Here is a 21,135-nt window from a genome sequence, read left to right on the forward strand (position 1 = left end):
ACACCCTCTTTCTCATGGCTATTTTCTTGCTGCATTTTTACATCAGAGCATATTAAAACACCCCTTTCACCGTTGTTCCTTACAGACAGAGAGAGTGGACACATGAAGCATGATGACTATGAGACTCAGTTCAATAAGAATAATCTGGTGTATCCTGCTGGCGTGTGTATGGGGGTATAATCATGGAATTTCTGCAGAAGTGAAGTCTCAGTTCATTGAATGAAACCTTCTAGCCAATACAATTTCATTAATTGCTGAGGGGAGTCTTAAAATAAGTGTCCAGGGAAAATCTCACTGTTAAAAGTCCATAGTCTGTTAATACCCAAATAATGTTATTAACTCATCCTTTACTCGTATTTGTGGCCAAAGCATAAATTGGAGAAAAGACACTAATGGACAGTTACTTTAAGAGGAATTCTTCCAAAGCAAAGTTTCAATAATTTTGCCATTCGAGTGGCCGGTTAAGTGATAGCATATGTCACTGAGGATTACTGTCACGCCCTGACTGTAGAGAGCTTTTCATGTCTCTATTTTGGTTTGGTCAGGGTGTGATTTGGGTGGGCATTCTATGTCCTTTCTCTATGTTTTGTATTTCTTTGTTTTGGCCGGGTATGGTTCTCAATCAGGGACAGCTGTCTAGCGTTGTCTCTGATTGGGAACCCTACTACTTAGGTAGCTTTTTCCCACATGGGTTTTGTGGGTAGTTATTTTCTGTTTAGTGTTTGCACCTTGTGGGACTGTTTCGGTTTCATTTAGTATTTTGTATTAGTGGTCAGTTCAATAAACAGACATGAACACTTACCACGCTGTTCTTTGGTCCGACTACTCTTCCTCATCTGACGACGAAAGCCATTACAATTACTGTATAAGTACATAAAAGGGCTAGTTGAAATGTCAACCATGCATTTTTTTGTTGCAGTAAAGTGTTTACTACCAACATTGTCACCAAACGTCTTGTCAGAAACCACCCAATCAATGATCCTTTCAGACGGAGAGAGTGGACAGATCCTGCGCTTGTGGGTATCGGGATAAAATCATGGATTTTCTGCAGAAGGAAAGTCTATGTTCATTTAAAACTTTGCCGATGGGAGATCTTAAGAGTAATTATTCACTTAAAGTCACATTTCAATAATGCAATTCTTATGTTTTCAACTGGCTTGATAGCATACAGTCGTTAGTGAAAGTCTACACACCCCTTGCACACATTTTGCTGCCTTAAAATTACATCTAAAAAGGATCATTGTTTTCTATTGATCTACACAACCTACTCCACATTTTGAAAGTGAAAGAAATTATAGAACATTTTCCAAATGACTGTATTGAGGCTGTATTGATTGCATATGTCTTCAGTCACACCCCAGAGTCAATACTTGGTGGATCGAAGCACCTTTCATACCCTTTACAGCTATGAATAATTTTGAATAAGATTCTACCAACCTTATCCTCTAAGGTTTTACCTGGCATTGCACCATTCACATATCTTTTGATCCTAACAAGTTCCCCAGTCCCTTCTGTGACAAGCATACCCATAACATGATACTGCCGCCTCAGTTTTCAGGATAAAAAAATATATCAAAGGAGCAAAACCCAGGTAAAAAGTTAAAGGAAAACCCACCTCTGTCATGCAGGTGAAAGAGGACCCAAAAGCGACTTGGCGAAAACAGAGTCTTTAATCCAGTAAAGTAAATACAATCAAAAAAACACAACTTTCACTCGAAATGACGAGGACAAACTGGAGACTCGATCTTGAACAGCAGGTGAACAGCAGGTTGCCTCGGGAAGGCACTTGAACCAGACAGACTCAGACACCTGCTCACCACGCAGCATCTGAGGAAAACACGACACGACAGGGCGATACACAATCACAGCACGGTGAATTCTAAACAAGGAACCGACAGGACAGGAACGGAACACAAAGGAAGAAATAGGGACTCTAATCAGGGGAAAGGATCGGGAACAGGTGTGGGAAGACTAAATGATTGATTAGGGGAATAGGAACAGCTGGGAGCAGGAACGGAACGATAGAGAGAAGAGAGAGCGAGAGAGTGAGAGAGGGAGGGGAGAGAGAGGGATAGAAAGAGGGAAAGAACCTAATAAGACCAGCAGAGGGAAACGAATAGAATGGGAAGCACAGGGACAAGACAAGATAATAAATGACAAAACATGACAGTACCCCCCACTCACCGAGCGCCTCCTGGCGCACTCGAGGAGGAATCCTGGCGGCAACGGAGGAAATCATCAATGAGTGAACGGTCCAGCACGTCCCGAGACGGAACCCAACTCCTCTCCTCAGGACCGTAACCCTCCCAATCCACTAAGTATTGGTGACCCCGTCCCCGAGAACGCATGTCCATGATCTTATGTACCTTGTAAATAGGTGCGCTCTCGACAAGGACGGGAGGGGGGAGGGAAGACGAACGGGGGTGCGAAGAAAGGGCTTAACACAGGAGACATGGAAGACAGGATGGACGCGACGAAGATGTCGCGGAAGAAGCAGTCGCACAGCGACAGGATTGACGACCTGGGAGACACGGAACGGACCAATGAACCGCGGAGTCAACTTACGAGAAGCTGTCGTAAGAGGAAGGTTGCGAGTGGAAAGCCACACTCTCTGGCCGCAACAATACCTTGGACTCTTAATCCTGCGTTTATTGGCGGCTCTCACAGTCTGTGCCCTGTAACGGCAAAGTGCAGACCTCACCCTCCTCCAGGTGCGCTCACAACGTTGGACAAACGCTTGAGCGGAGGGAACGCTGGACTCGGCAAGCTGGGATGAGAACAGAGGAGGCTGGTAACCCAGACTACTCTGAAACGGAGATAACCCGGTAGCAGACGAAGGAAGCGAATTGTGAGCGTATTCTGCCCAGGGGAGCTGTTCTGCCCAAGACGCAGGGTTTCTGAAAGAAAGGCTGCGTAGTATGCGACCAATCGTCTGATTGGCCCTCTCTGCTTGACCGTTAGACTGGGGATGAAACCCGGAAGAGAGACTGACGGACGCACCAATCAAACGACAGAACTCCCTCCAAAACTGTGACGTGAATTGCGGGCCTCTGTCTGAAACGGCGTCTAACGGGAGGCCATGAATTCTGAATACATTCTCGATAATGATTTGTGCCGTCTCCTTAGCGGAAGGAAGTTTAGCGAGGGAATGAAATGTGCCGCCTTAGAGAACCTATCGACAACCGTAAGAATCACAGTCTTCCCCGCAGACAAAGGCAGACCGGTAATGAAGTCTAGGGCGATGTGAGACCATGGTCGAGAAGGAATGGGGAGCGGTCTGAGACGACCGGCAGGAGGAGAGTTACCCGACTTAGTCTGCGCGCAGTCCGAACAAGCAGCCACGAAACGGCGCGTGTCACGCTCCTGAGTCGGCCACCAAAAGCGCTGGCGAATAGACGCAAGAGTGCCTCGAACACCGGGATGACCAGCTAACTTGGCAGAGTGAGCCCACTGAAGAACAGCCAGACGAGTGGAAACAGGAACGAAAAGGAGGTTACTAGGACAAGCGCGCGCGGCGACGCAGTGTGCGTGAGTGCTTGCTTAACCTGTCTTTCAATTCCCCAGACTGTTAACCCGACAACACGCCCATAAGGAAGAATCCCCTTCGGGATCAGTAGAAGCCACAGAAGAACTAAACAGACGGGATAAGGCATCAGGCTTGGTGTTCTTGCTACCCGGACGGTAAGAAATCACAAACTCGAAACGAGCGAAAAACAACGCCCAACGAGCTTGACGGGCATTAAGTCGTTTGGCAGAACGGATGTACTCAAGGTTCTTATGGTCTGTCCAAACGACAAAAGGAACGGTCGCCCCCTCCAACCACTGTCGCCATTCGCCTAGGGCTAAGCGGATGGCGAGCAGTTCACGGTTACCCACATCATAGTTGCGCTCAGATGGCGACAGGCGATGAGAAAAATAAGCGCAAGGATGAACCTTATCGTCAGACTGGAAGCGCTGGGATAGAATGGCTCCCACGCCTACCTCTGAAGCGTCAACCTCGACAATGAATTGTCTAGTGACGTCAGGAGTAACGAGGATAGGAGCGGACGTAAAACGTTCTTTTAGAAGATCAAAAGCTCCCTGGGCGGAACCGGACCACTTAAAACACGTCTTGACAGAAGTAAGAGCTGTGAGAGGGGCAGCAACTTGACCGAAATTACGAATGAAACGCCGATAGAAATTAGCGAAACCTAAAAAGCGCTGCAACTCGACACGTGACCTTGGAACGGGCCAATCACTGACAGCTTGGACCTTAGCGGAATCCATCTGAATGCCTTCAGCGGAAATAACGGAACCGAGAAAAGTAACGGAGGAGACATGAAAAGAGCACTTCTCAGCCTTTACGTAGAGACAATTCTCTAAAAGGCGCTGTAGGACACGTCGAACGTGCTGAACATGAATCTCGAGTGACGGAGAAAAAATCAGGATATCGTCAAGATAGACAAAAACAAAGATGTTCAGCATGTCTCTCAGAACATCATTAACTAATGCCTGAAAAACAGCTGGCGCATTGGCGAGACCGAACGGCAGAACCCGGTACTCAAAATGCCCTAACGGAGTGTTAAACGCCGTTTTCCACTCGTCCCCCTCTCTGATGCGCACGAGATGGTAAGCGTTACGAAGGTCCAACTTAGTAAAGCACCTGGCTCCCTGCAGAATCTCGAAGGCTGATGACATAAGGGGAAGCGGATAACGATTCTTAACCGTTATGTCATTCAGCCCTCGATAATCCACGCAGGGGCGCAGAGTACCGTCCTTCTTCTTAACAAAAAGAACCCCGCCCCGGCCGGAGAGGAAGAAGGCACTATGGTACCGGCGTCAAGAGACACAGACAAATAATCCTCGAGAGCCTTACGTTCGGGAGCCGACAGAGAGTATAGTCTACCCCGAGGAGGAGTGGTCCCCGGAAGGAGATCAATACTACAATCATACGACCGGTGAGGAGGAAGGGAGTTGGCTCGGGACCGACTGAAGACCGTGCGCAGATCATGATATTCCTCCGGCACTCCTGTCAAATCGCCAGGTTCCTCCTGAGAAGTAGGGACAGAAGAAACGGGAGGGATGGCAGACATTAAACACTTCACATGACAAGAAACGTTCCAGGATAGGATAGAATTACTAGACCAATTAATAGAAGGATTATGACATACTAGCCAGGGATGACCCAAAACAACAGGTGTAAACGGTGAACGGAAAATCAAAAAAGAAATAGTCTCACTGTGGTTACCAGATACTGTGAGGGTTAAAGGTAGTGTCTCAAATCTGATACTGGGAAGATGACTACCATCTAAGGCGAACATGGGCGTAGGCTTCTCTAACTCTCTGAAAGGAATGTCATGTTTCCGAACCCATGCTTCGTCCATGAAACAACCCTCAGCCCCAGAGTCTATCAAGGCACTACATGTAGCACCCGAACCGGTCCAGCGTAGATGGACCGACAAAGTAGTACAGGATTTTGATGGAGAGACTTGAGTAGTTGCGCTCACCTGTAGCCCTCCGCTTACAGATGAGACTCTGGCTTTACTGGACATGAATTAACAAAATGTCCAGCAACTCCGCAATAGAGGCACAGGCGGTTGGTGATCCTCCGTTCCCTCTCCTTAGTCGAGATGCGAATCCCTCCCAGCTGCATGGGCTCAGTCTCTGAGCCAGAGGAGGGAGATGGGTGCGATGCGGAGCAGGGAAACACCGTTGATGCGAGCTCTCTTCCACGAGCCCGGTGACGAAGATCTACCCGTCGTTCTATGCGGATGGCGAGAGCAATCAAAGAGTCCACATCTGAAGGAACCTCCCGGGAGAGAATCTCATCCTTAACCACTGCGTGGAGTCCCTCCAGAAAACGAGCGAGCAGCGCCGGCTCGTTCCACTCACTAGAGGCAGCAAGAGTGCGAAACTCAATAGAATAATCCGTTATGGACCGTTCACCTTGGCATAAGGAAGCCAGGGCCCTAGAAGCCTCCCTACCAAAAACTGAACGGTCAAAAACCCGAATCATCTCCTCTTTAAAGTTCTGGAACTTGTTAGAGCAATCAGCCCTTGCCTCCCAGATAGCTGTGCCCCATTCTCGAGCCCGGCCAGTAAGGAGTGAAATGACGTAAGCAACCCGAGCTCTCTCTCTAGAGTATGTGTTGGGTTGGAGAGAGAACACAATCTCACACTGCGTGAGAAAGGAGCGGCACTCAGTGGGCTGCCCGGAGTAGCAAGGTGGGTTATTAACCCTAGGTTCTGGAGGCTCGGCAGGCCAGGAAGTAACAGGTGGCACGAGACGTAGACTCTGGAACTGTCCAGAGAGGTCGGAAACCTGAGCGGCCAGGTTCTCCACGGCATGGCGAGCAGCAGACAATTCCTGCTCGTGTCTGCCGAGCATGGCTCCTTGGATCTCGACGGCAGTGTAACGAGCGTCTGAAGTCGCTGGGTCCATTCCTTGGTCGGTTCCTTCTGTCATGCAGGTGAAAGAGGACCCAAAAGCGACTTGGCGAAAACAGAGTCTTTAATCCAGTAAAGTAAATACAATCAAAAAAACACAACTTTCACTCGAAATGACGAGGACAAACTGGAGACTCGATCTTGAACAGCAGGTGAACAGCAGGTTGCCTCGGGAAGGCACTTGAACCAGACAGACTCAGACACCTGCTCACCACGCAGCATCTGAGGAAAACACGACACGACAGGGCGATACACAATCACAGCACGGTGAATTCTAAACAAGGAACCGACAGGACAGGAACGGAACACAAAGGAAGAAATAGGGACTCTAATCAGGGGAAAGGATCGGGAACAGGTGTGGGAAGACTAAATGATTGATTAGGGGAATAGGAACAGCTGGGAGCAGGAACGGAACGATAGAGAGAAGAGAGAGCGAGAGAGTGAGAGAGGGAGGGGGAGAGAGAGGGATAGAAAGAGGGAAAGAACCTAATAAGACCAGCAGAGGGAAACGAATAGAATGGGAAGCACAGGGACAAGACAAGATAATAAATGACAAAACATGACAACCTCAGTCTTATGAAAACCTAACCCTGTGATAGAGGTTTATTTTCAGCGAGACAATTACACTTATTTTTATGCCAAAGACACAGTGAGTGGTTTTCTAACAGGTGTTGAGAGAAATGAGATGTTTTGCAGCTAACTTCCTGCAATTCTACACGTCTGAATAAATAAGCATTCTTTACATGAAAACAACTGTACTTATAACCCACTGAAAATAAACATATGACACACTAAACCGATGAAGTGGCATTGGTTTGTTACCATAAAAACAAATGTAATTTTAGTTCTGTTTGTGACCTCCTCATAGATGTCAGTAAGTCTGTCCCCACATGAGCCGTAATGGAGTCTGAAGTTATAATAATAATATATGCCATTTAGCAGACGCTTTTATCCAAAGCTAATCATATGTGCATACATTCTACGTATGGGTGGTCCCGGGAATCTAACCCACTACCCTGGCGTTATAAGCGCCATGCTCTACCAACTGAGCTACAGAAGGACCACATATAATTGCACTGAAGACACTGGAGATTCCCCATTGACAGACGCTTTCCTCTGAATTTTACCAATACCAAAGCTAAACAACAAAGTGAGAATGGATCTTGAAAAACCACTTACCACATTAGAAATGTTTCAACTCAGTCTTTAAAGAACAGCAAAGCACTAGGACCAGATGGGTTCTCAGCTGAATTTTTTAAGACATTTGCTAAACAGCTACCGCTTTTAGCCTCAGCCTTCTCCCACTCCTTTAATACGAAATCTCTACCAAGCCGCAACAGAAATCATTCTAAAACATAAGGATCCCCCCTCGAGTGTGCCTCCTAAAAGCCTCTCGCTTCCGATGTAGACTAAAATATTAGCTAAAGCCCTAGCCCTTTGCCTTGAGACTTCTATAAATCAACCCCGATCAGACACCATTTTCTTAATTTGAGACACCCGTTTAATATTTTATATACTCCACCCTCTGTAAACAGAGAAATAATTATTTTGATGGATGCAGAAAAAGCATGACCGTAGAAGGGGATTATTTAATCAAAGCATTAAAATGCTTTGGTTTTGGAGATGCATTCATTTCATGGGTTAAAATAATATACAAATCTCCACTGGCTTCAGATTGAACAGCATCTTTCTTTTCTGAGTACTTTTCCTTTACAACGTTCCACTGGGAAGTTCTGTTCGATGTCTCCACTCCTTTTTTCTATAGCCATGGAGCCACTAGCCAGCGCTCTACGTAGCAGTGAGGTAGTGAAAGAGGTGATAAGAGGTCATCTCAAACACAAAATCTCACTTTATGCTGATGATATACTTGTATTTATCTCTGATCCAATGTTACAGTTGTTATCAGCAAAGCCAAGCAGAGCCATGCAGCCGCAAGGCTTCAGGACCCGGCCTGCCTCCAAGAGGAACCGCTGCTGGTCAAACCAATGGGCCGCTGAGGCTGCAGTCAGTAGGTCCACAGAAGCATCCGGAAACGGCAGCTCCTTAGCTGTCCCTTTCCTGTATAGTAAGTATTAAGAAACAGCACCAAACATTGAGGATTTCTACATAAACTACCATATTAACTAGGGGCCTATTGGAAGTGGGAAGCTACTGCTGACCTTTGTCCTGAGTGTAATTGACCGTCTCTGCAGATTGTCATCACTGTTTCTTTTTAAACAACATACATGTTGGTTTTACTATCCAGGTGGGGACAACATCTCTTATTCCCATTCAAAATCCTATTTTCCCGAACGCCTAACCTTAAGCCTAACCCCAAACCCCTAACTTAACCTAAATCTACCCCTAACTCCTAACCCTTACCCAAAACCTAACCCCTAAGCCTAAAATAGGATCGGCAAAATATCCCCACTTTCATTGTTTTCCTATGCTTTTGAGGACTTTTGGACCTCAACAGGATAGTAAAGTTAGACCCCCCACACACACACACACACGTTCAAAAACCTGTAGGTGATGTTGTTGAACCCTGTCACTGCCCTGGCCTCCTCCAGTTGGCACTCGCTGATGTCAATGCCCACCACTTCCTGGAAGTGTGGGGCCATCAGGCGTGAGTTCTGCCCCGTCCCACAGCCCAGGTCCACAGCTAGGGCATGAGGCTGGACTTTCTGAAGAGAGGGGACCAGTGAGACACTATAATTAGCCTTCACTAAAGGAGAGTGATAGCTAGTGATAGTGTAAATGTGATGTTCAATACAGATATTGTATATATATATATATATATATATATATATATATATATATATATATATATATATATATATATATATATATATATATATATATATATATATATATATATATATATATATATATTACACTCTGGTCTTTGCTCTATAGGTATGACACATTGCATGCTGAATTTCAAGCATACGATAATAACGTAACATAATGGATGACAGTTTAGTAACCTATTGTCACAATACTTAAAAGCATTTAGAAACAGGAAGTGGTTGAGATACGGTTTCTATATCCAATTTAAAATGTCATAATCCTGAAATGTTTTGCAATAGAGGGCATTTTTTACTTTCAGTTCTATCTCAGACACTGTGTGGAAGCATTACACCAAAGACTTATCTTAGACAACCTAAGATTTGTCTTAGCTGCCAACTGTACAAGTCTAACGTCATGTAAAAGACAAAGTCTATAACAGTAATACTACTTTTGCTTGACTCACCTTCCTTTCCAGGTAATGCAGGATGATGTCTCTGATCTCCTCTGGGGGTACAAAGCGGTACCTCTGGTAGATGGAGGCATGGTGTTTCTCCTCAAACAGCCGGTAGGTCATGGTGCTCTGCTGTCGTCTGCTCCGCTAGCCTAGTGCTCCTTCCAGCTTGCAGTGACTCAGCAGAGACACAGACACAGAGACTGATCTGCTCCTTCACAAGGATCTGTCAATCATTACATGGATAGAGGAGAGATAATGTATATAAAGAGGGGTATAGAGGAGGCTAATGTTAGTAATCACTTAGTCACATAAAGGAGAGGTTAAAAGATCTACTATGACAACTGGGCTGCTAATTTCAAATAACTTGTCACCTCCACTACAGGAAATGGCAAAACAGCAAGAACCGATGGGAACCAGGCTAGAATTTGCATACGACTTTGTGGTTTTGTTCCTGAGATATAGTTCAGATGGCACTGTTCCAGAATAGTATCAGTAGCTGTAGCTTTTATGTTTGCTCATTAAAGGAAGACGTGCAAAAGTTTGCGCAGACAAGGGTCCCATTGTCCGGTTTGGCCCTTGGCCTATTTTCAATGTATCCACATCAACAAAAGACTTTAACCCTACAGTCCTCTCTCCCATGACATTGTGGTACTGTTACACAAAGCAAGACTGTTCTGAGTGAGACGGTATTGGTAAATCCATGTCAATTTCACCCTGAATAAAATGATTTTCTACCTACAAGTCTAGTAGGCCTACTTGTAAAAAACAAAATGATTTGACTGTAATGTACAGGGTTTGAGTCCACGTTAGTGTCAGTCAAAACAAAACATGACCCTCCAGTCCAGTGCACCTTCCTCCTCTCCCCTCTGGAGTTGGCTCTGACCTGTAAGAGATGTTAGGGGCCGAGACTCTGACCTGTAAGAGATGTTAGGGGCCGAGACTCTGACCTGTAAGAGATGTTAGGGGCGGTGACTCTGACCTGTAAGAGATGTTAGGGGCCGAGACTCTGACCTGTAAGAGATGTTAAGGGCGGTGACTCTGACCTGTAAGAGATGTTAGGGGCGGTGACTCTGACCTGTAAGAGATGTTAGGGGCGGTGACTATGACCTGTAAGAGATGTTAGGGGCGGTGACTCTGACCTGTAAGAGATGTTAGGGGCCGAGACTCTGACCTGTAAGAGATGTTAGGGGCCGAGACTCTGACCTGTAAGAGATGTTAAGGGCGGTGACTCTGACCTGTAAGAGATGTTAGGGGCGGTGACTCTGACCTGTAAGAGATGTTAGGGGCGGTGACTATGACCTGTAAGAGATGTTAGGGGCGGTGACTCTGACCTGTAAGAGATGTTAGGGGCGGTGACTCTGACCTGTAGGAGATGTTAGGGACGGTGACTCTGACCTGTAAGAGATGTTAGGGCGGTGACTCTGACCTGTAAGAGATGTTAGGGCGGTGACTCTGACCTGTAAGAGATGTTAGGGGCGGTGACTCTGACCTGTAAGAGATGTTAGGGGCGGTGACTCTGACCTGTAGGAGATGTTAGGGACGGTGACTCTGACCTGTAAGAGATGTTAGGGGCGGTGACTCTGACCTGTAAGAGATGTTAGGGGCGGTGACTCTGACCTGTAAGAGATGTTAGGGGCGGTGACTCTGACCTGTAAGAGATGTTAGGGGCGGTGACTCTGACCTGTAAGAGATGTTAGGGACGGTGACTCTGACCTGTAAGAGATGTTAGGGGCGGTGACTCTGACCTGTAGGAGATGTTAGGGCGGTGACTCTGACCTGTAGCAGATGTTAGGGGCGGTGACTCTGACCTGTAAGAGATGTTAGGGGCGGTTGCATGCTCTAGGGTCACCTCCTGCTGGTCAGGGCTCACGTCGGTCCCCAACACAGAGGAGGAGGCCAGGAGCAAAGTGCCCTGACCCACAGCCTACATCTACTGCCAGGTCAAAGGGCTGCATGCCCCTCTGTCAAACAGGACACATCAACGTCACACATGTCTGAGACATTGTTAGTACATGCAAACAATTTTAAAGGCATTAGAATGTAAATAGATCATCTTTATATGTTACAAGAACTTTAAAAGCTGGAACTAAACAGACACTGATATAATTCTGTAATGTTTCGCAATAATATTTTCCATTGACTATTTTACATCCACAGAAGACAGTAACCATTTAATCTGAGCATGCACAATCCATGGTATTTGATTTAGGAAAACCAAGTCTGAAAATGTGTAACAGGTATATGTCACTCCTTCTTACTGTTCTCTTCAGGAAGAACATGACCTCTTCAATGAGCTGAGACTGTATTTCCAGTAGGAGGCAGCATGCTCCTTACCTTCAAACAGATGACAGGCCATGCCACTGAGCTATACTACAGGAGAAAACAACACAGGAATACAACTGTATTCTCCAGCCCAGAAAGAGACCTGTTTCTCTTACGGATTTTACTAAACTCATGCAAGCTTTCTTTCTCACTGGGTTGTGGAGGCTACGTTAAGGAATGTGATCACACACACACTACCTCATTCATCGCAGGAGATTCTCTTTCTTCATAGGGCCAGTTCCAGGGTAACCACTAGGTGCTTGGCCAGGCTAGTATGAGACAGGCCCCAGATAGAGAGAGGAAGGGGCGGCGCAGCGGCTTCATGGGAATGTGTGTTTGCGAATGAGGCTGTTTATGAAGGGAGCCAGGGTTACATAGGGTCAAAGAGAGCTGTGTGGTGTGTCAGAACCAATAAGAAGTCCCCTGGAGATGGGACGGGAGAGGGAGGGATCAGGAACTTGCTTTGCTATGAGGTGCTTTCCTTGTTGTGATTGATGTGGGAAAATACAAAAGCCTGATGAGTTCGGTCTTCTTACTCAGATAAAAACCCTATTCCAACTGATCACTGAGCAATAGATCAACAACAGGCTTTGTACTGAGCTGCACTAGTACTAGATCACTGAAAGAGTTCATTATTAACCATATCTGAAGGACTGGTCCAAGAACCGACCAAAGGTCTCCTCTTAGTTTCGTAACGTGATGAATTGGGTTGAACCCATGCATACAGCATATTAAAAATACACCATCAGAAAATCTGGGGCAGTATGGCTGTGTTTTGACAGACCTGATCTGATCGATCAAAAGACCAATTAGTAATAAAAATATATCAGAATTGGGCTGCGTAAATTTCAATTGTCTCATATTAGGAGTGCTAATCTTGGATCAGATACCCCCTTGTCCATGTTATATTTTTCATTGTGATCTAAAAGGAAAAACTGATCCTAAAATCCATACTCCTAATATTACTCTGAGACACTTGATACAGCCCTGAAATGAAATAATATTCAAAAGTTATGATTGTGTCTGCAGACATTTTATTGTAAATCTCAGGCAAGGAAGATACTAAATGTGGCAAGCATTTTGATAATGATGTGACTAAGGCTAATAGTTTGCTCTATATTACAATGCATAAAAGAGACAACCAAAGGGATTTCAATGACTTCTTATGTGAACAGAATACTACTTATCAACACCTTAAACATGATTGACACAAGCTGAAGAAATATCTGTCTACACACAAACACATTCACACTGTAAAGAGTGTTCACTCCGGTTTAGACGCCAGGACACAGAAATACTCCAGCGTCATTTCCATGAGTGTGTCTGGTGATGTGACTCCCATCTCCTTCAGAAACCTGCAATATGACGTCAATATATTTGATAAAATAATTCCATGTGGAATGGACCATAAAAGTGGCATACAAGTAAATAGAATTAATTATTTTGAATATTTGTTCATTTGGCATACAAGTAAATAAAGTCATTAATTTTGATTATTTGTTCATTTTCATTTTTCATTTTTTTGGTTCATTTAATCTTTAGTCTAAAACGGAAACTAATCTGACAGATGGAATTGTTTTAAGTTGGTCATACCTATGGATCATTTAGCTATTTGATTGAGAATTGTAGGACCCCTTTAGGTATAAAGATATATATACAGTGGGGCAAAAAAATATTTAGTAAGCCACCAATTGTGCAAGTTCTCCCACTTAAAAAGATGAGAGGCCTGTAATTTTCATCATAGGTACACTTCAACTATGTCAGACAAAATGAGAAAAAAAGTCCAGAAAATCACATTGTAGGATTTTGAATGAATTTATTTGCAAATTATGGTGGAAAATAAGTATTTGGTCACCTACAAACAAACAAGAATTCTGGTTCTCACAGACCTGTAACTTCTTCTTTAAGAGTCTCCTCTGTCCTCCACTCGTTACCTGTATTAATGGCAACTGTTTGAACTTGTTATCAGTATAAAATACACCTGTCCACAACCTCAAACAGTCACACTCCAAACTCCACTATGGTCAAGAACAAAGAGCTGTCAAAGGACACCAGAAACAAAATTGTAGACCTTCACCAGGCTGGGAAGACTGAATCTGCAATAGGTAAGCAGCTTGGTTTGAAGAAATCAACCGTGGGAGCAATTATTGGGAAATGTAGGACATACAAGACCACTGATAATCTCTCTCGGTCTGGGGCTCCACGCAAGATCTCCCCCGTGGGGTCAAAATGATCACAAGAACGGTGAGCAAAAATCCCAGAACCACACGGGGGGACCTAGTGAATGACCTGCAGAGAGCTGAGACCAAAGTAACAAAGCCTACCATCACGTGTCCCTCTGCTTAAGCCAGTACATGTCCAGGCCCGTCGGAAGTTTGCTAGAGAGCATTTGGATGATCCAGAAGAAGATTGGGAGAATGTCATATGGTCAGATGAAACCAAAATATAACTTTTTGGTAAAAACTCAAATCGTCATGTTTGGAGGACAAAGAATGCTGAGTTGCATCCAAAGAACACCATACCTACTGTGAAGCATGGGGGTGGAAACATCATGCTTTGGGGCTGTTTTTGTGCAAAGGGACCATACGACTGATTCGTGTAAAGGAAAGAATGAATGGGGCCATGTATCGTGAGATTTTCAGTGAAAACCTCCTTCCATCAGCAAGGGCATTGAAGATGAAACGTGGATGGGTCTTTCAGCATGACAATGGTCCCAAACACATCGCCCGGGCAACGAATGAGTGCTTTCGTAAGAAGCATTCAAGGTCCTGGAGTAGCCTAGCCAGTCTCCAGATCTCAACCCCATAGAAAATCTTTGGAGGGAGTTGAAAGTCTGTGTTGCCCAGCAACAGCCCCAAAACATCACTGCTCTAGAGAATATCTGCAAGGAGGAATGGGCCAAAATACCAGCAACAGTGTGTGAAAACCTTGTGAAGACTTACAGAAAACGTTTGACCTCTGTCATTGCCAACAAAGGCTATATAACAAAGTATTGAGACACTTTTGTTATTGACCAAATACTTATTTTCCACCATAATTTGCAAATAAATTAATTAAAAATCCTACAATGTGATTTTCTGGATTTTGTTGCTCATTTTGTCTGTCATAGTTGAAGTGTACCTATGATGAAAATTACAGGCCTCTCTCATCTTTTTAAGTGGGAGAACTTACGAGACTCCTGGCACTTGTGGGGGTCGTAGAGCAAAGAAGAGAACACCATCGTGTTCATGAGAGTGGTACAATGGTCAATAGTTTGTAGGTCAAACTGTTCGGACACTACAGATGATTTTCGGGATGTCTCATGGTCTGACAAACACGGCTCTAGCTCTGTTACCTTTCACTGCAGATGTTGAAGTGTGACACTGGCAGATGCGTTGGATTGAGACGTATCCAATGCAACAAAACATAATCAGTATCTCTAGCGTAAACTGATGGATTTTGATGGGGATTTATTTGTTATGTAACTTAAACTGACACACTGGTTTATCAATCGACTCCACCGGGTTAATTAGCTAATTAGTTCATTCAGTCATTGGTTCATTCATCCAATCAGTCATTCAGTCATCCGTTGATTGATCAGGGTTGTTACCTGTCGAGTGTTCTCTGCAGCAGTGCGGTGGCAGCATCAGGCTCGGCCCTCTGGAAGGCCTGGTACATGGAGAAGGACTCCATGAAGCCCACTATGTTCCTCACTGAGATCTGCTGCTTCAGTGGGATACACTCAACCCTGAAAGAAGAACAGATACACACACACACTGTTGAATTGAGAGGAGAGTCATAGTGGATCACCTATTTACCCAGGGGGGCCAAGAGGTTTAAGTCAAGTAAGTCATAATATTGAATACTCCTGCAGTTTATTGAGAACAACATTTGATTTTGACCACCTGAGAGTCACTAGATGTGAGTACATTACTTCTGTGTATGTATGTGTATATATATAACAGGCTGATCTACAGGGTTCTCACAGAGGCTGTATGAGTTACCTCTCTTTGTCAGGGAAGGGGATAGCAGTGTAAAGCTCCTGTAGTTTGATGTTGGCCACTGTTACCTGTGTGCAGGTGTATGGTAACAGCACCTTCTTGAACTGGGGATAGCAAAGTCAAATCTCAGTCAGGAAACAGTCAGGAAACTTGGTACTTATATCAAACACAGAATTGTGGGGGTTTGTTGTATCATACAGGTGAACCCATGGAAATTAAACTATTTTTCACAAGAGAAATGTCTCAATAGGGCCGCAAACAAACATTTTGTAAGCATACTGTAAATGAAAACAACAATTCTACTTAGTACCCAATGAAAATAAACATATAACACACTAAACCAATTAAGTGGTGGCAGGGTAGCCTAGTGGTTAGGGTGTTGGGATAGCAACCAAAAGGTTGCAAGTTCATATCCCCGAGCTGACAAGGTACAAATCTGTCATTCTGCCCCTGAACAGTCAGTTAACCCAAATAAGAATTTGTTCTTAACTGACTTGCCTAGTTAAATAAAGGTAAAATTAAAAAAGTGGCATTGGTTTGATAGAATGTCATTCTAGTTCTGTGTTTTTCACCTCATCACAGATGTCAGTGAGTCTGTCCCCACATGAGCCGTAATGGAGTCTGAAGTTATCATCAAAGCCAAGCAGAGCCATGCAGCCACAAGGCTTCAGGACCCGGCCTGCCTCCAAGAGGAACCGCTGCTGGTCAAACCAATGGACCGCTGAGGCTGCAGTCAGTAGGTCCACAGAAGCATCCGGAAACGGCAGCTCCTCAGCTGTCCCTTTCCTGTATAGTAAATATTAAGTCACAGCACCAAACATTGAGGATTTCTACATAAACTAGCATATTAACTAGGGGCCTATTGAAAGTGAGAAGCTACTGCTGACCTTTGTCCTGAGTGTAATTGACCGTCTCTGCAGATTGTCATCACTGTTCCTTTTTAAACAAAATACACGTTGTACACGAACCAAGTGTGGACCAAACATTTACTCCCATTCAAAATCCTATTATCCCTAAACCCTAACCCTAATTCTAACCCTAACCCCGAACTAAACCTAACCCTAACTCCTAGGTCCTTCTGTAGCTCAGTTGGTAGAGCATGGCGCTTGTAACGCCAGGGTAGTGGGTTCAATCCCCGGGACCACCCATACGTAGAATATATGCACACATGACTGTAAGTCGCTTTGGATAAAAGCGTCTGCTAAATGGCATATGTATATATTATTATTATATAACCCTTACCCAAAAACCAAACTCAAAAATAGCTGTTTTTCTTAATGTATGGGGAACGGAAAAATGTCCCCACTTGTCACATTTTCAAAAGGATAGTAAAGTTAAACACACATAGACACATTCAAATACCTGTAGGTGATGTTGTTGAATCCTGCCACTGCCCTGGCCTCCTCCAGTTGGCACTCGCTGATGTCAATGCCCACCACTTCCTGGAAGTGTGGGGCCATCAGGCGTGAGTTCTGCCCTGTCCCACAGCCCAGGTCCACAGCTAGGGCATGAGGCTGGACTTTCTGAAGAGAGGGGACCAGTGAGACACTATAATTAGCCTTCACTAAAGGAGAGTGATAGCTAGTGATAGTGTAAATGAGATGTTCAATACAGATAATATACAGTACCAGTTAAAAGTTTGGACAAACTAACTCATTCAAGGGTTTTTCTTAACTTTGGCTATTTTCTACATTGTAGAATATTAGCGAAGACATCAAAACTCTGAAATAACACATATGCTATCATGTAGTAACCAAAAAATTGTTAAATAAATCAAAAAATATGTTTTAGACACTTCAAAGTTGCCACCTTTTGCCTTGATGACAGCTTTACACACACTTGGCATTCTCTCAACCAGATTCACCTGGAATACTTTTCCAACAGTCTTGAAGGAGTTCCCACATATGCTGAGCACTTGTTGGCTGCTTTTCCTTCACTCTGCGGTCCAACTCATCCCAAACCATCTCAATTGGGTTGAGGTCGGGTGATTGTGGAGTCCAGGTCATCTGATGCAACACTCCATCACTCTCCTTGGTCAAATAGCCCTTACACAGCCTGGAGGTGTGTTGGGTCATTGTCCTGTTAAAAAATAAATGAAAGTCCCACTAGGCGCAAACCAGATGGGATCACGTATTGCTGTAGAATGCTGTGGTAAACATGCTGGTTAAGTGTGCCTTGAATTCTAAATAAATCCCCAACAGTGTCACCAGCAAAGCACCTCCACACCTTAACACCCCCCCCCCCCTCCATGCTCTACAGTGGGAAATATACATGCAGAGATCATCCGTTCATCCACACCGCGTCTCACAAAGACACGGTGGTTTGAACCAAAAATCTCACATTTGGACTCATCAGACCAAAGGACAGATTTCCACCGGTCTAATATCCATTGCTCATGTTCCTTGGCCCAAGCAAGTCTCTTCTTCTTATTGGTGCCCTTAGTTGTGTTTTCTTTGCAGCAATTCGACCATGAAGGCCTGATTCACGCGGTCTCCTCTGAACAGTTGATGTTGAGATGTCTGTTACTTGAACTCTGTGAAGCTTTTATTTGGGCTGCAATTTCTGTTGCTGGTAACTAATGAACTGATCCTCTGCAGCAGAGGTAACTCTGGGTCTTCTTTTCCTGTGGCGGCCTTCATAAGAGCCAGTTTCATCATAGTGCTTGATGGTTTTTGCGACTGCGCTTGAAGAAACTTTCAAAGTTCTTTCAATTTTCCGCATTGACTGACATGTCTTAAAGTAATGATGGACTCTCGTTTCTCTTTGCTCATTAGAGCTGTTCTTGCCATAATATTGTCTTGGTCTTTTACCAAATGGGCTATCTTCTGTATACCACCCCTACCTTGTCACAATACAACCGATTGGCTCAAACACATTAAGATGGAAAGAAATTCTACAAATGAACTTTTATCAAGGCACACCTGCTAATTGAAATGCATTCCAGGTGACTACCTCATGAAGCTGTTTGAGAGAATGCCAAGAGTGTGCAAAGCTGCCATCAAGGCAAAGGGTGGCTACTTTGAAGAATCTCATATATATAAACATGTATTTATTTGTTTTACACTTTTTTTGATTACTACATGATTCCATATATGTTATTTCATAGTTTTGATGTTTTCACTATTATTCTACAATGTAGAAAATATTAAAAATAAAGAAAAACCCTTGAATTGGTTGGTTTGTTCAAACTTTTGATATGTACTGTATATTAAACTCTAGTATCACCTTCCTTTCCAGGTAATGCAGGATGATGTCTCTGATCTCCCCTGGGGGTACAAAGCGGTACCTCTGGTAGATGGAGGCATGGTGTTTCTCCTCAAACATGCGGTAGGTCATGGTGCTCTGCTGTCGTCTGCTCCGCTAGCCTAGTGCTCCTTCCAGCTTGCAGTGACTCAGACACAGAGACTGATCTGCTCCTTCACTAGGATCTGTCAATCATTACATGGAAGGAGGAGAGATACCGTATACAGTGGGGCAAAAAGTATTTAGTCAGCCACCAATTGTGCAAGTTCTCCCCATTAAAAAGATGACAGAGGCCTGTAATTTTCATCATAGGTACACTTCAACTATGACAGACAAAATGACCAAAGAAATCCAGAAAATCACATTGTAGGATTTTTAATGAATTTATTTGCAAATTATGGAAATTACAGGCCTCTCTCATCTTTTTAAGTGGGAGAACTTGCACAATTGGTGACTGACTAAATACTTTTTCGCCCCACTGTATAAGGAGTAGGATAATAATAATAATTATTATTATTATTATTATTACATGCCCATAGATAGACTAGTGGTTTAAAACATGTCATAGTGTCTTACAATATGTCTTACGTCTTATGCAGGTACCACATTCAGTGCATTTAAGACAAAAGTTGTGAAACTAGACTGGATCCCATGATTCAGGGATTAGGTCATCGAACAGAACAGTTTCCTGAACAATAACAAAAAACAAGAACTAGTACAGAAACGTTTAAATAGTCTTCTGAAAGTTTGCAATGAAGTCATATTCAATTGTAATGTCAAATATAACAAAATCACCTTCCAAAATGCAATGGAGCTTGTAAAACCACATGTGTTCCTCTCTCAGCTGAAAATTCCACGTAAGCAAAGTTGCCAGGTCCCTCTCACAGTATTACCGGAAGTGTGCCCAGATTGTCCAAATAGCCATATGCATGCTGGGGCCTCAGTGTTAACCCTTGACTGTCCAGAATATTGAACCTATTGTAAACCCTTGCTGACCCAGAGCATGTATAACATTGGAGATGTTTACATTTAAATTGACAGTAATTACGTAATGATAAGCAAGTGATTTAACCCCCCCTAGAAGCATGACTAAATCATTTCTAGTGGGAGTGAATGGTGGAACATAGTGATGACAAACCTGCAATATAAGACAACATATAGGGCCACAGAAATAGGAAGGAACTGCACTGAATTTATTTGCAGCCTTTATGTTCATTTATTGTTTTTATGTTTATTTTTTGTTTGATTATTTTTCATTACATACACTTGTACAGAAAGATAAAGAAAATAATTATAAATGCTGACAAAAAACATGAAGCTACTGTAAGTGGTGCTTGACTGGCTGCAGGGGTGACAGGCACAGGAGAGCAGAACTGGGTAATAACCGGAGCAGTTTAATATGCAGAACCAACGGCACCCAGAACAACAAGATATGGGTGCAAAATAACCCGTTGCGAACCAGTCAGAGAACCAGTCAGAGAACCAGTCAGAGAACCAGTCAGAGAACCAGTCAGAGAACCAGTCAGAGAACCAGTCAGAGTGCACAAACACATTACAAGAAACAATTTCACACACAGACATGGGAAACAAATGGAAAAATGAAAGGTGGGTCGGCGATAGCTAGAAGACCGGTGACGTCGAACGCCAAACGCCGCCCAAACAAGGAGAGGAACAGCTACAGTAACTTTCAGTTTATGTGTCCATGCCTTGATAGTTCAGATTTTAGTGCAATGTAAAAATCTGTGTTCCCATCATGCTGCTCATAATAGCATCATTCCACCAATTTGCTGCATTTTGAGAAGTGTAACTTGGTTTGATTTCACCTCATCTTAACATTCTTTCATAATTAACACATGTTCAACTTCATACAAATACTTTTACCCAATTCAAGAGGTTAAATTTAAAAAAATGACTATAGTAAGTGACTGTTAAAGGGGCAAT

General features: G+C 43.9%; 2 protein-coding genes across 5 annotated transcripts; both read right to left on the minus strand.

Moving 5' to 3' along the window:
- Window positions 1–630: 630 nt before the first annotated feature.
- LOC124043959 (putative methyltransferase DDB_G0268948) lies at window positions 631–12,561 on the minus strand. 3 transcript variants are annotated; one of them, XM_046363141.1, is made up of 5 exons: window positions 12,170–12,561; window positions 9,659–9,872; window positions 8,929–9,089; window positions 6,994–8,484; window positions 631–1,615 (listed from the first exon to the last, which is right to left on the minus strand). In XM_046363141.1, the coding sequence occupies exons 2-4, from the start codon at window positions 9,767–9,769 to the stop codon at window positions 8,277–8,279; spliced, it is 480 nt and encodes a 159-aa protein (XP_046219097.1). In that variant the 5' UTR covers window positions 9,770–9,872; window positions 12,170–12,561; the 3' UTR covers window positions 631–1,615; window positions 6,994–8,276. The 3 variants fall into 3 exon arrangements, with proteins under 3 accessions (XP_046219097.1, XP_046219099.1, XP_046219098.1); XM_046363143.1 differs by lacking the exon at window positions 12,170–12,561 and adding an exon at window positions 11,908–12,144; XM_046363142.1 differs by lacking the exon at window positions 12,170–12,561 and having other exon boundaries at window positions 9,659–10,078.
- Window positions 12,562–12,988: 427 nt separating this feature from the next.
- Window positions 12,989–20,460, minus strand: LOC124042916 (putative methyltransferase DDB_G0268948). 2 transcript variants are annotated; one of them, XM_046361055.1, is made up of 8 exons: window positions 19,990–20,460; window positions 19,783–19,882; window positions 19,177–19,379; window positions 17,314–17,474; window positions 16,524–16,737; window positions 15,955–16,055; window positions 15,561–15,698; window positions 12,989–13,326 (listed from the first exon to the last, which is right to left on the minus strand). In XM_046361055.1, the coding sequence occupies exons 3-8, from the start codon at window positions 19,285–19,287 to the stop codon at window positions 13,236–13,238; spliced, it is 816 nt and encodes a 271-aa protein (XP_046217011.1). In that variant the 5' UTR covers window positions 19,288–19,379; window positions 19,783–19,882; window positions 19,990–20,460; the 3' UTR covers window positions 12,989–13,235. The 2 variants fall into 2 exon arrangements, with proteins under 2 accessions (XP_046217011.1, XP_046217010.1); XM_046361054.1 differs by lacking the exon at window positions 19,783–19,882 and having other exon boundaries at window positions 19,990–20,455.
- Between the last annotated feature and the right edge of the window lie 675 nt (window positions 20,461–21,135).

This window comes from Oncorhynchus gorbuscha, linkage group LG09 (genome assembly GCF_021184085.1).
Source record: "Oncorhynchus gorbuscha isolate QuinsamMale2020 ecotype Even-year linkage group LG09, OgorEven_v1.0, whole genome shotgun sequence".
NCBI lineage: Eukaryota > Metazoa > Chordata > Actinopteri > Salmoniformes > Salmonidae > Oncorhynchus > Oncorhynchus gorbuscha.